The sequence below is a fragment of the Haliotis rubra genome, unplaced genomic scaffold (genome assembly GCF_003918875.1).
Source record: "Haliotis rubra isolate DU_JTF1 unplaced genomic scaffold, ASM391887v1 Scf812, whole genome shotgun sequence".
Classification (NCBI taxonomy): Eukaryota; Metazoa; Mollusca; class Gastropoda; order Lepetellida; family Haliotidae; genus Haliotis; species Haliotis rubra.
The window spans coordinates 114,722-126,950 of record NW_025767538.1 but is presented as its reverse complement, the minus strand read 5'-3'; the positions used below and the strand labels follow the sequence as shown (position 1 = coordinate 126,950).

General features: G+C 43.9%; 1 protein-coding gene across 1 annotated transcript in view; it reads right to left on the bottom strand.

Moving 5' to 3' along the window:
* LOC124261850 (pre-mRNA-splicing factor ATP-dependent RNA helicase PRP16-like) overlaps positions 1–12,125 on the bottom strand; it is a 94,033-nt gene extending 81,908 nt beyond the window's left edge. The window contains 2 exon segments of the mRNA XM_046696223.1: positions 10,651–10,823; positions 11,427–12,125. Of these exon segments, the coding sequence (XP_046552179.1) occupies positions 10,651–10,823; positions 11,427–11,731 (478 nt within the window). The 5' untranslated portion in view covers positions 11,732–12,125.
* Between the last annotated feature and the right edge of the window lie 104 nt (positions 12,126–12,229).

Here is a 12,229-nt window from a genome sequence, read left to right as displayed (position 1 = left end):
AGGAGGCTGAGCCAGAAACCTGAGAATGACTAGAAACCAGCTCCGAGATGGCCAAAGAGGTGCCAGCAGCACAAGCAGCCGAGGTGGCTGGGTGGACAGCTGGGAGAGGACCCTGGGAATCAGCGGTAAGAGGTAGGAACGCCACAGTACCCAGTCTGTCCAAACCAGCAGGAAGATGTCGGAAGCCAACGCCCACTGGTTCAGTATCCAAGATCAGAACACTGTATCCGATTCGTCCAGCCAGACGCGAACAGATCCACCTGGAACGACCCGTACAACTGGGAAATAACCCTGAATATTCTCTAATCGAGCATCCACTAGTGCGGGGCCAGAATCATGAGAAGCTAATTGATACTCTGAAGCAAGTGATTGGGATTGATGGAGTAGCCCTGCAATGGTTTACATCATTCCTATCCAACCGATACCAAGCTGTTGTTGTCCAGAATGGTAGCTCAAGTAAGTCATTTCTCAAGTTTGGAGTGCCACAAGGATCTGTCCTTGGGCCTATTTTATTCATGTTATACACATCTGTCCTTGGAAATCTAATCTCCATCATGAATGTGGGCCATCACAGTTACGTTGATGATACTCAGTTGATGAAAGCATTCTTTCCAAAGGATTCTAGGTCTGCAGTTGATCAGATTAAGATTCAGTGTTGGATGGATGTTAACATGCTGAAACTCAACACTGCTAAAACAGAAGCCATGTTAGTCGGGACTTGTAAGAACAGGAAGACAGCAAATATATCAACAATATGTGTTGGAGATTCTCACGTCCAGGTATCAGACTGTGTCAGGAACCTGGGCGTCCTTCTCGACTGTGATCTCTCAATGGAGCATCATGTTAGTATGATCTGCAAACAATGACATTTTCACCTGAGAAATATTGGCAGTATCAGACATCTCCTGACCACTAACGCTGCTCACATGCTGGTCAGAAGCTTAGTCCTATCAAACTGGACTACTGTAATAGTCTGTTGGTTAACATCTCACAGGAACAGTTCTCCAGACTACAGAGGATACAGAACATGGAGGCAAGGATTGTGTCCAGGACAAAGAAGTCCGAGCGCACATAACACCTGTGCTCATCAATTTACATTGGCTCCCTGTACAGGCACATGTGCAGTTCAAGCTATTGGTATTGGCATACCAATGTTACCATGGATCAGCTCCATCATATCTTGTCGAACTCACACAAGTGTATAAACAGTCCAGAGTCCTTCTTTCTGCAGACCAGCATCTCTGTCACATTCCAAAGACTAACTAGAAACGATTTGGCCAAGATCTTTCAATATAATGCTGCAGTTCAATTGAACAAACTCTCAACTGAACTCAAAACACTCTCGATTTTCAAGTCTCAGCTAAAAACATATCTCTTCCGACAGTCAGAGACCTGGACTAAAATCTACTGCCTTGTGTTTATGTCCCATTGACAGAGTTAATATTGTAGTATATGTGTAGTGCTATGAGCATACACATAGTGAATGTATTTGGCGCCATATAAATGAACTCATTTTATTATTATTAATCTGGTGAAAGAGCGCATATCCTTGCACGTTTTTCAATCTCGGGAGATATACCGGGATCACCTGACAATCGTACTTGTTGCACCAGAGTAGGAACTCCCACTTCTCCCGAGGAAGCACTGGAGACACCTTGCTTCAGGATATACGTCATGGCCGTGCGTTTTTCTACCTGCAGACGCCCCCGGACATGCTCCTTGAAGCTCTCGAATACCAACCAGACTGCTCTCAGTTCTAACACATTGATCTGAAGAAGCACTTTGGACTCAGACCAGCGTGCAGAAACTGACAGACTACCCAGAACACACACGCCCCCAGCCGGTGAGGGATGCATTGCTCTGAAGTATATGCTTCCACACCTCCCGCAAGGCCGAAGCAAAGTGGAAAGAGCACTCAGAGCCCTCCACATCTCAGAGCTCAATCAACTCAGGGTCCGAACAGGAGTCTGTGTCCAAGTCCTCTTGTACACAGGACCCGACAATACACCCAGCTGAATACCGTGCCGAGGTAGTCAGGGGAAAACAGGACTCCAAAAGGCTCCCCTCTCCGGAAACAGCATACACGATAGAAATCCAGTCCCGAGACTCAGGAGCATGCACTGGTGGAACAGTGGGCTCCAAGTTCAAGGGTGCCCGAGGAACCAACGTATCCGGCAAGCCTGGAATACTGAGAGGTCCACATGCCAACTCATCAAGAGGTACTGGGCACGAAACCTCCCTCTCGGCCGGAGCTGAAGCTACAGGACCCGACACCGAGATCGACAGTCGCCTGACATGTCAAACGAAGGCTGCTGACTAACAACCACAGGTGGAGGAATAGGAGCCTAGACACTCCTGTGAGGCTTCTTAGCCTTTTTTAGCCTAAGGAAGGGGAATTTCCCTAGCAGGATCACCCCCCGCCTCACTAAATTCCTTGTAGCCTCTTGTACGCCTTAGGGGTAAAGTCAAGGCACAGCTCACAAAGATCAGGATTGTGCCCAGCCCGCTCCAAGCAACAAAGACACCTGTCGTGTCTGCCCTGAGGAGGCAAGGCTTTTTCACATGCATTGCATGCCATGAACGCCTGAAAGCAAACATGCACTTTTTAAGCATGACGCTAACGGCAGACTGGCATAAACACACGGAATAAAATAAAACGCATAAAAGAAACAATAGTTATCTTTAATAAGCAAGTTTCAAGGGATGCATAACCAGAAGCAAAAGTCCCGCCATGGAATGGCCTTTACTTTACTGACGTAGACCACGTGGACAAATGAGTGAATTACATCTATAAGTCATAGTTTTTAAGAAAGGAATAACTGCCACATCTTTATAATGATCCAGAACTGAATAAAGGACAATGTACATACAGTATTCGAAGTCTCAGACATGAAAGCTCAGCCTAGTTCACACTCATGTTGAGGGTAGAGTGACAGCAGAAGGAATGAGGATTTGGGGGGTAGGGATGTACCAGGCTGGCCACGTATGTGTGATAAGGGAGGTAATCCCACGTGGGGGTGGGGGGCCATATAACAAATAAAAAAGACTTTTTTATTTTGGACAACATTTTATTGAAAATGTTACAACTGTCACAGAACATTTTCAGTAGCAGAAAATTCATATATATACCCCAAGGAAGATCTCTTCTGAAAAAGAATAGACAGGTGTAAAACATGCCAAACTCCCATGGACTGGTGAAATTTACGCAAGGTTTCCATGTGTAAGTATTGTCGGCGTAATTGCGTGATGTGTAGTGCATATTATGTGTCCGTAGTGTCCAATTCCATGTGTACGTGTATAAAGGCTATGTGATGGGTTTAATCAAGTCTTTCTTTTACTGGATACAGAACTTTCCGAATAACTTATATTCAAAACGGAACTTTGCAACTTAACATGATATGAAGATATATATATTCAAAATACCAGACCTTTTTGGTCATCGTTTTCCTGAAAATTGCATCTCAGATTGCATCTATTAACTGACTTCAATTAATTGGTCAAAAAATATCTCGGGTACCAAATTCCTTGGCATTTTGCAACTTGTCATCCTCGATAATCTCCAGGGCATACGTTACGATCAATCTCCACATACCCTGGATGCATCCATGGCTTGGCCCGATGATTATGTAATTTTTCAAGCAAAATTGATATTTTTATACTTATCTTGACTCATGATCTTTTGCTTATCTCCCTTTTCTTTTTGAATGGTAGTGGAAACACTTGAATCTCTTGAAGTTCCCGAAGCTGACGTAAAAATACACTCACCCACGAGTTACCTCCCTTTTCCCGCTCAAACAGTCATGTGACCAGCCTTACTTGTCACTCTCTCCTGATTTTCGGCCCATGCACTTGGATCTGCTGTGAAATCCGAAGTGTTTCCAGCGGGGAGGTTGGAAGGGCTTCTCGTCATGAGTCAGGGTAAGAATAAAAATATCAATTTTACTTGAAAAATTACATATTTTTCTTATCCTGACTCATGATTTTTTGCTTATAGAATCCGACGGATTGGTGGTGGGTCAAGCCACTTCATGGATTCATCAGCTGTCCTTAGATATGTCCTGTATCCCCCCCATGGGAACAGCAAAACGGCATTTCCGTGATCCTATTCTTCCAACTTCCGTTATAACTCGGGGGGACCACTTTCTTGTCTTACTTCCATCTCAGACAAGTTGAATCATGTTGATTCATGTGGCTACAGATAAACTAGTATCTTCTTATTACTAGATATCTTATATCAACCCATAGATTATGATAAGATCTTTATCATAAATGAGTTGCGACCCCTTCACGTACAGGTAAGATCTTTACCCGTACAGGATCTTTAATCACTCATGCTAGCCTGTCCTAGACTGTGCGCATGGACTTTCAAACTAATACTTTTCCTTAGTAAAAGTTATCAACAAGTCAACGTGATAAAGGGTGAGATTTTCCAACTCAGCGCCTTTGAGGAACCGTTAGTTGCTGTGCTACAACGAGAGGCCAAAATTGGTGAATGCCTGAGACATCTTCAGTGGCTATCTCTCGGAGGTAGTGGTTGGCAAACACTGTGTCCGACTTCCAAAAGCAGCCCTCCATAATTACAGATATAGAGCAATTTCCATGCAGAGCCAGTGTTGACGCCAGTGCTCTGACTTCATGTTGGTTGGAAGCTCTTGGAGGTTCTAGTCCTGCTGCTTTATAGGCTCTCAATATGACGGCTCTCATCCAGAACGATATCATCGTTCTTGAGACTTCTGCTGATGTCTCTGTGGATAATGGGATGAACAGGCGTTTGAATTTTTGTCTCCTTGTCTTAGTCTTTTGGAGATATATCTTCAGGGCTCTGACCAGACACAAGGATAAGTCCTCTATATCCTCTGGTCCAAAGATTGTAGCTAGCGCTGGTACGTGGAACTGTCTATCTGGCTGACTAGGCAGTTGGTTCTTGGCAATGAAGTCCCATCTAAGTCCTAGATGAACTGCAGCATGTTGCCCCGTAGCGCTAGCGTTACTGCCTTGGCTGCCCTGGCGGAGTATCCTCTTTTATTCAAACATGTTTTGATACGGTCCACACGTGTAGCTGGAATGCTGTCAGGTTCCCGTTGACTTGCTTGGTGTGCAGATGTATGAGTAGGTTCGGCCAATCTGGTAACTTGATTGTTGGACTTCCGAGATCTTCTATTAGGTCTAGGAACCATACTCTCGCTGGCTAGTATGGCGCGCCTGTGTCTGTTTGATCTTCAACAGTACTTCCGGTAGTAATATCGGGCATGGAAACGCGTAAGCGTTTAGTCCTTCCCAAGATATGCTCAGTGCATCTGTTGCCCAGGCTTGAGGATCTGGAACTGGTGAGACAAACGTCTGTAGTTGTTTGTTGAACCTCGTGGCAAACAGGTCTATGCAAGGGGATCCTATTTCCCTTATGATGAGCCGGAATGCTTCTGGATGGAGCATCCATTCCGTAGGTGACGGGTGCAGTGGTCTGGAGAGAGCGTCTGCAAGTACGTTCTTGGCTCCGGGTATGTGACACGCCTTTATCCAGATGTTTGCTTCCTCTGTGATGTGGAACAACTGGAATGTGAGCTGTAGCAGGCAAGGTGACCTTGTGGATCCTTGCCGATTTATGGAGAATGCCACTGTAGAGTTGTCCGTGTGGACCATCAGTATTTTGTTGTTCAGCGAGCTCGACCATAGTTGTAAGGCGTTGATCACGGCTTTCATCTCCAGCAGCTTGATGTGAAGATGCTGCTCTATTTTGGACCACCTTCCTGATGCAACTTGATTGTTGAGATGCGCACGCCAGCCTCGTAATACAAGTTGTATCAAGGCGTCTGCGTAGAGATGTAAACAGGTCCCTCTTGTAAATAGGTCCCTCCGCAAACGTTCGACCTGCGTGTCCACCACAGTAGATACCTCTAGCGGTTGTCTGGCAGCAAGATTGGGTCGATGCTGTCTAGATGTTTTGTCAGGAACCATTGCAGTGGTCTTAGTTGTAACCTTCCTGTGCGAGTCGAGTCCTGCGCTGAGGTTAGTAGACCGAGTAGAACTTGCCATGATCGTAGTGTTAACGGAGAGATGACGGCTAGTGGAATCATGGCTTGTATCTTGACCCAACGATCTTCTGGGACGATAATACGATTCTGTGTTGTGATAAACTTTATCCCCAGAAATTGCAGATCTTGTTTTGGTTCCAACTCTGACTTCATTAGGTTCACCAGCCATCCTAGTTGAGTGAGCAATTTGATCGTGAAGTTCAGCTGTAGTATGAGTTGACTGGCATCTTGGTGAACCTGAATTCCGTCGTCCAAGTAGAAGGCATTGCGTAGACCTCGATGATGTAGATATGTGACTATAGGCTTGGTTACTCGTGTGAATAGCCACGGAGCCAAAGATATTCCAAACGGTAGGACGTTCCATTGGAAGTGCTGCCCTCTGAACAGGAATCGTAGATACTTTCTTGATTCCGGATGTATGGGGATTCGTAGGCACGCATCCTGCAGGTCTATGCTGGACATGTAATCTGCTGGACGGACGAGTAGTCTGAGTTGAGGTAGGTGGATCATTCTGAACCTGTCTGGTTTCAGTAGATAGTCTTTGTTGAATTTGCGCATGTTGTAAATCAGTCTGAACTTCTCCTTGGGGTTCTTCTTGGGTACTAGAAAAATTGGGGAGTAGAAGCCTGGAGTGAGATGATGCTGATCTATTATCTCTACCGCCTCCTTCATAAGTAGTGAGTTGATTGCTTCTTGTAGTTTGTCTGCCTGCTCCTCTGCATAGTCGAAGACCGTCTGGCTGAGGGTTAGCGGAGGTGTGACCTTGAGATGTACTCTGTATCCTTCACGTAGTACTTGGGAGACGTAGTCATCCTCTAGTATTCCCCAATTTTTCCAGTACCTTTGTAGACGTCCACCCACTGTCGATGGTTTTACAGGAACGGCTGGGGGTGGAAAGCTCCAGTTGTTCCGAACCCTGATATCAACGTCTAGTTTCTCTGGATTCTCTGGGAGTGCGGCTTCTCCCTGAGTTTCCTCTGTAATTCCCGGATGGGTGACAAAAAGATCCTTTGCCGCCTCTGAAGCTGGAGTACTTCTTGTCCTTTGCTTTCTGTATGCCGGAATATTTTGACTTGCTGTTATATATGATGTTGGCCGGAGTATCTATGGATTTTATCATCATCACTTCTCTAGAGTCGTGCATAGCTTCTTTAGCTGCCTCGTCTATTTGTCCTCCAAAGATAGTAGGCGCCTCCCATGGAGCTCTCAGTAGCGGTTGGGTGAATCTGTCACTCCATGAACAGGATGCAAGTAGCCCTTGTCTGCGTAGTAAAGTGAGACCTGAAGATATAGATGCCAGATGGTCCGATAAAAAGTATTGGTCCTTCTTCTGAGTTATGAGCGCCGAATATATCATTCTGTCCTCTTCCGAACTTGAATTCTGGAATTTATTGATCAATGCTTCCTTCATAGCTCTGGACCTGGCCAACCCGAAGAAGGATCCCCTTGTAGCAGTATCAAGTTGACATAACTTTTTATCTTCTACTTTATACATCTTGTTCCGGGAGTCGTTGACTAACTTTATGTTATCATCCCATTCCGGGGCCTTTGTAAATGGATCCATATGATGTAGAGGGGATCTCTTCACATTAAATGATGGCAGATGCTGACTCTGGTACTTGGATGCTAGTGATGGAGTCAAAGTCGTCCTTACGCATCATATAAGTGTAGACTTCATCTTTATCCTTAGAAGGAGACTCCAAGTTCAACCCGTTGGCAATACATGCTGTAACCTCTGAGTCTGGGAAGACGAAGTCAGCTTGCTGATCCAGTGTCTCCTGATTATTAGAGCTAGGCCTCACAGATCCATCATCCATCCCTGTCGAACCTGTATCCTTTCTTTCGCTAACCCTGTCTGTAGATTCTTTGAACCTCATCTTGAGATTCCTCCCTTCGCAATTATCTATCTGTGGTGGAGATCTCTTCGCTAACCTCTGGATTCCTCAAACATCTATCTGTGGATTCATCTCTTCGCGAACATCTATCTGATGATTCATCTCTTCGCTGAACCTCTGTGATGTGAGCTTTCTCTTCGCAAACGGCTGTGAGATCTTGATCTAGAGAGGCTAGGTGTAGGAGATGGATCCTTCGATGTTCTCGAACGTTGAAGGTTCGCAGATGTAGAATGATGAGTAGGCATCTCATGTCTTCTATCCTTCTCCAAGATGACAGAGTCGTCCGACTGTGGAGACCTTCGTAAAGGTGTATGTTCGCCAACGTAGTCTTGAGACGTAGTTCTCTGAGGAGTAGGTTCGCGCAGGTCAGTAGGTTCGCGCAGGTCCGTAGGTTTGCGCACGGTGTCGGTAGTTGAAAGGCTTTGCCGAGTCTTCGCTTCTTCTTTGAACCTGTGTTCCATCATGGTCGTCATCTGGTTGGTAAATTGTCTCATAAATTCACCCGGGTCAAAGTTCTGCGTTAGTTGAAGATGCTGCGGTGTAGAAGAAGCGTTCGCAAACGCTGATGAGTTGTGTGCCTCGACTTCACTCCGTTGAGAGGTAGGTGGTAGTTCATAAAACAGCTGGCCTGCTGTGACCGTTGCAGGAGACGATCTAGTAGTTGTAGACGTAGATTGAGTCGCTGATCTCGTAGGCACTTTGGGTAGAAGTAGTGGGGGATCATCAAAAAGGTCTACTTCATGTGGAGGTAATATCTTTTTCGCTGGAAGGATTTCTGATGCGCTTGACTTACTAGCCCGGGTAGAGATTTAAGGATCTGGTAACAGATGCTTTCTTCTGGCGCGTAGAAGAGGATTCTTTTCTTAGCTTGAGTCGGAGTCAGCTGCGCTTGTAGCCGATCTCTTCTTCGCCCGTACCAGCAGACTGCCCCTGCAACGTACTCAACATAGCACCAGTATAATGAATTTCAGCTGTAGCAAGCAACATACGGTTTGCAGGCTGATCTCCTGTTTTATCAGCCGTGACCCGAGATGACTTCCTCACCCGATCCATGGCACGTCTATAGATCTAAGACAAATATTGATTAAATGGAAGATTGGATAAATCAACACAATAAGTACAGCAAGCTGAAGAACATGGTTTTTATGCATTTAGGGCATTGGGGGTGAGGATCAGCCACGGATAACCTGTGCCTGCAAACACTGCAAGATTTCATGAAATGTAAACAAAGTTACATAACAATGAACGGATGACACAAATACAAATGCCTACAAAATATTTACAAATAATATATAGTAGTTATTGTCAAATCCATATACAGCGTAATTTTGAAGAATAGGACCTAAATAAAAGGATATAAAGCCAATAAGGGACAGTGCTTTCGTAACCATCCGCCAATAAAAGGGAGAGAGTGAGCTGGTCACATGACTTTTATGCTGGAAAGGGCAAAAGGGAGGTTCGTGGGTGAGTGTATTTTTCTGCTTGAGGGAACTTCAAGGGATTCAAGTGTTCCACTACCATTCGAAAAGGAAAGGGAGATAAGCAAAAGATCATGAGTCAGGATAAGAAAAAATAATATAACTTTGAAGTATTTTGATCATGATAATCCAGTGATTGAAAGGAAAAATATCTCATGGAAATTTTTTACCAGGAATAGTCCAATATAGTGTTAATTTAACATGTTTAGTTTTAGCTGTATCCATATCTGCTGAATGAAATATAAACAAGTGTTTGCCACTGATACAGCAATGTCCCCCGCCGCTAACCTGTAATCCCCCAATGTAGGCTGTCACCAAATTTGAAGACACTGGGTACAACAGTGCATGAAATATCACGTTAACAACAGTTTGAAAAGTGGTCAGTGTCGTGGTGACTTTGAAAATAAGGTCAAGGTCACCCAAATCGACTGATGTCTGCATAATCCCCTAATGTAGGCTGTCACCAAATTTCAAGACATTGGGTACAACAGTTCATGAGATATCATGCTAACAAGAGTTTGAAAAGTGGTCAAAGTGTCGTGGTGACCTTGAAAATAAGGTCAAGGTCACCCAAATCAACTGGTGTCTGTGTAATCCCCCAATGTATGCTGTCACCAAATATGAAGTCATTGGGTACAACATTTCATAAGATATCTCGTTTACAAGAGTTTGAAAAGTGGTCAAAGTGTCGTGGTGACCTTGAAAATAAGGTCTAGGTCACCCAAATCAACTGGTGTCTGTGTAATCCCCCAATGTATGCTGTCACCAAATATGAAGTCATTGGGTACAACATTTCATAAGATATCTCGTTTACAAGAGTTTGAAAAGTGGTCAAAGTGTCGTGGTGACCTTGAAAATAAGGTCAAGGTCACCGAAATCGACTGGTGTATGCACAATCCCCCAATGTAGGCTGTCACTACATTTGAAGACATTGGGTACAACAGTTCATCAGATATCGCGTTTACAAGAATCGGGACGGGCGGACGGACGCCGCTGAATACATAGTCCTCCGTTCCGCATTGCGGCTGGGGACAATTATAGTAATACTAAAACTTTGGTAAGCTGCTAGATGAATATCCTACATGGGACAGTTTCCATTCCAATTCCACATGTCATCATTTGAACATTCTTGCTATTTCAATCATGAAAACAATAGGTTGCCACATAATACTTAAACAAAAACCAATATAAGTCAAAGTGTGGCATTTAAAGTTTTTACTGTGTTATTGCCATGACTGTACCCACCCCTCTCTCTCCTTTTGTGTCTGTGTCTCTCCTTATGTCGACTCTCTTTGTCCTTGGAGGACACATACACTCCCCTCTCTAGTTCTTTGTGATGTTCCTTCATCCTCTCCTTGGCTTCTCGGCTTACCCCACCTGGATGAGAGGGAGTCTCAACTTGAGCTGACCTGTAGTGCCTGAAAACACACAATCCATACATACATAAAGCTGACCTGTGTTGTTAACAAGGCCCTCCCTAACTGATGATAGGGCCATGTTTATTAGGTCTCTGAATGATGCTAATTGACATCTGGTGACATAAACATAATGAAAGTTGGGGCATTACTCCAGTATACATGGATTGATGGATGAAGGGCATTGTGATCACTCACTCACAAACATTTCAAAATTTTCCTTTGGAATGTTAAAGGGAATGTAGGAAAGAAAGTCACAGGAGTAGCTAACCTGTAACCACAAGGCCTATGACAATGGGTGTTCAATCCTAAGGATAATGACTCTCAAAGAGACACGAGCGACTACTGAAGCCTGCTCCCTGGCCAAAACATTATTTGCTGTGTCTGCTCAGAGACCATATAATATTATATGGTCTCTGGTCTGCTAGACTGTAATCTTGCCTTTTTTCACAGCAGGTTAACCTGATGAAGGAGTAAGCATACACTCTGAAATGTCATGTTATTCACAATAAAGAATTTGACATCCATAAATCTTGCTTTTCTTATGTTAACCTTGTAGACAGGTCAGTATTACTTACAGTAGTTACAGTTTGAATTGGCACATACCTCTCCTTCCCATGTTTCTTATCTTTGGTGCCTCTAGAATCATTTTCGTCATCTTCAATGTCATCATTTTCATCATCTCTGTATGACATGACCTTGGATCTCTTGGGAGACATTGGCACATCACTGTTCTGGGTACGCTTAGCAGCTGCCAATTTATCCAGACCAAGTATAGACCCTATTGGTTTCTTGAACATATGTGGGGTTTTGTTTGATTGTCCCTTCTTCATGATAACAAGTCCACCTTTCTGTTCTCCAGAACTGCCCTCTAAACAATGAAGTGACGGATCATCCTCAAGGTTTGCCATTTTGAGAAATTTCTTGTGTGTCTAATGAACTGCCGACTAAATTTTGATGAGTGGATTCTTTTCTCGTGGGTGGGATGTTTTTGTATGATTCAGCTTTGTTTCAGCATCTAGACAGTAACTTGTTATGTGAACTATTAGATCAAGAAAATTATGTTACAACAGACCCACTTCTTCAGGCTGCTCTGCTAATGCTATAAAAGATTCAAGCGTTACAACGCTCACGTTGTATCTTCTCATTGTGTTGGATCAATAACAGTCTTCTCTGTTAAAACTGGTGACTATTTACATTTACAAATTGTGACTGGAATCTACAGTAAATCAACATCAAATAAACACGTGAAACCTATATCACATTTTCACTCTCCAAACGTGCTAAAATCATAATACGAACTCTTCTAAATGAAGTACATAAACTAATGTAAAGTTGTCTCAGTGTCAGTTTCGTAAATCATGGAAATTACGCTGTTTTTCACCTGACAGTAGTTAATATATTTATAA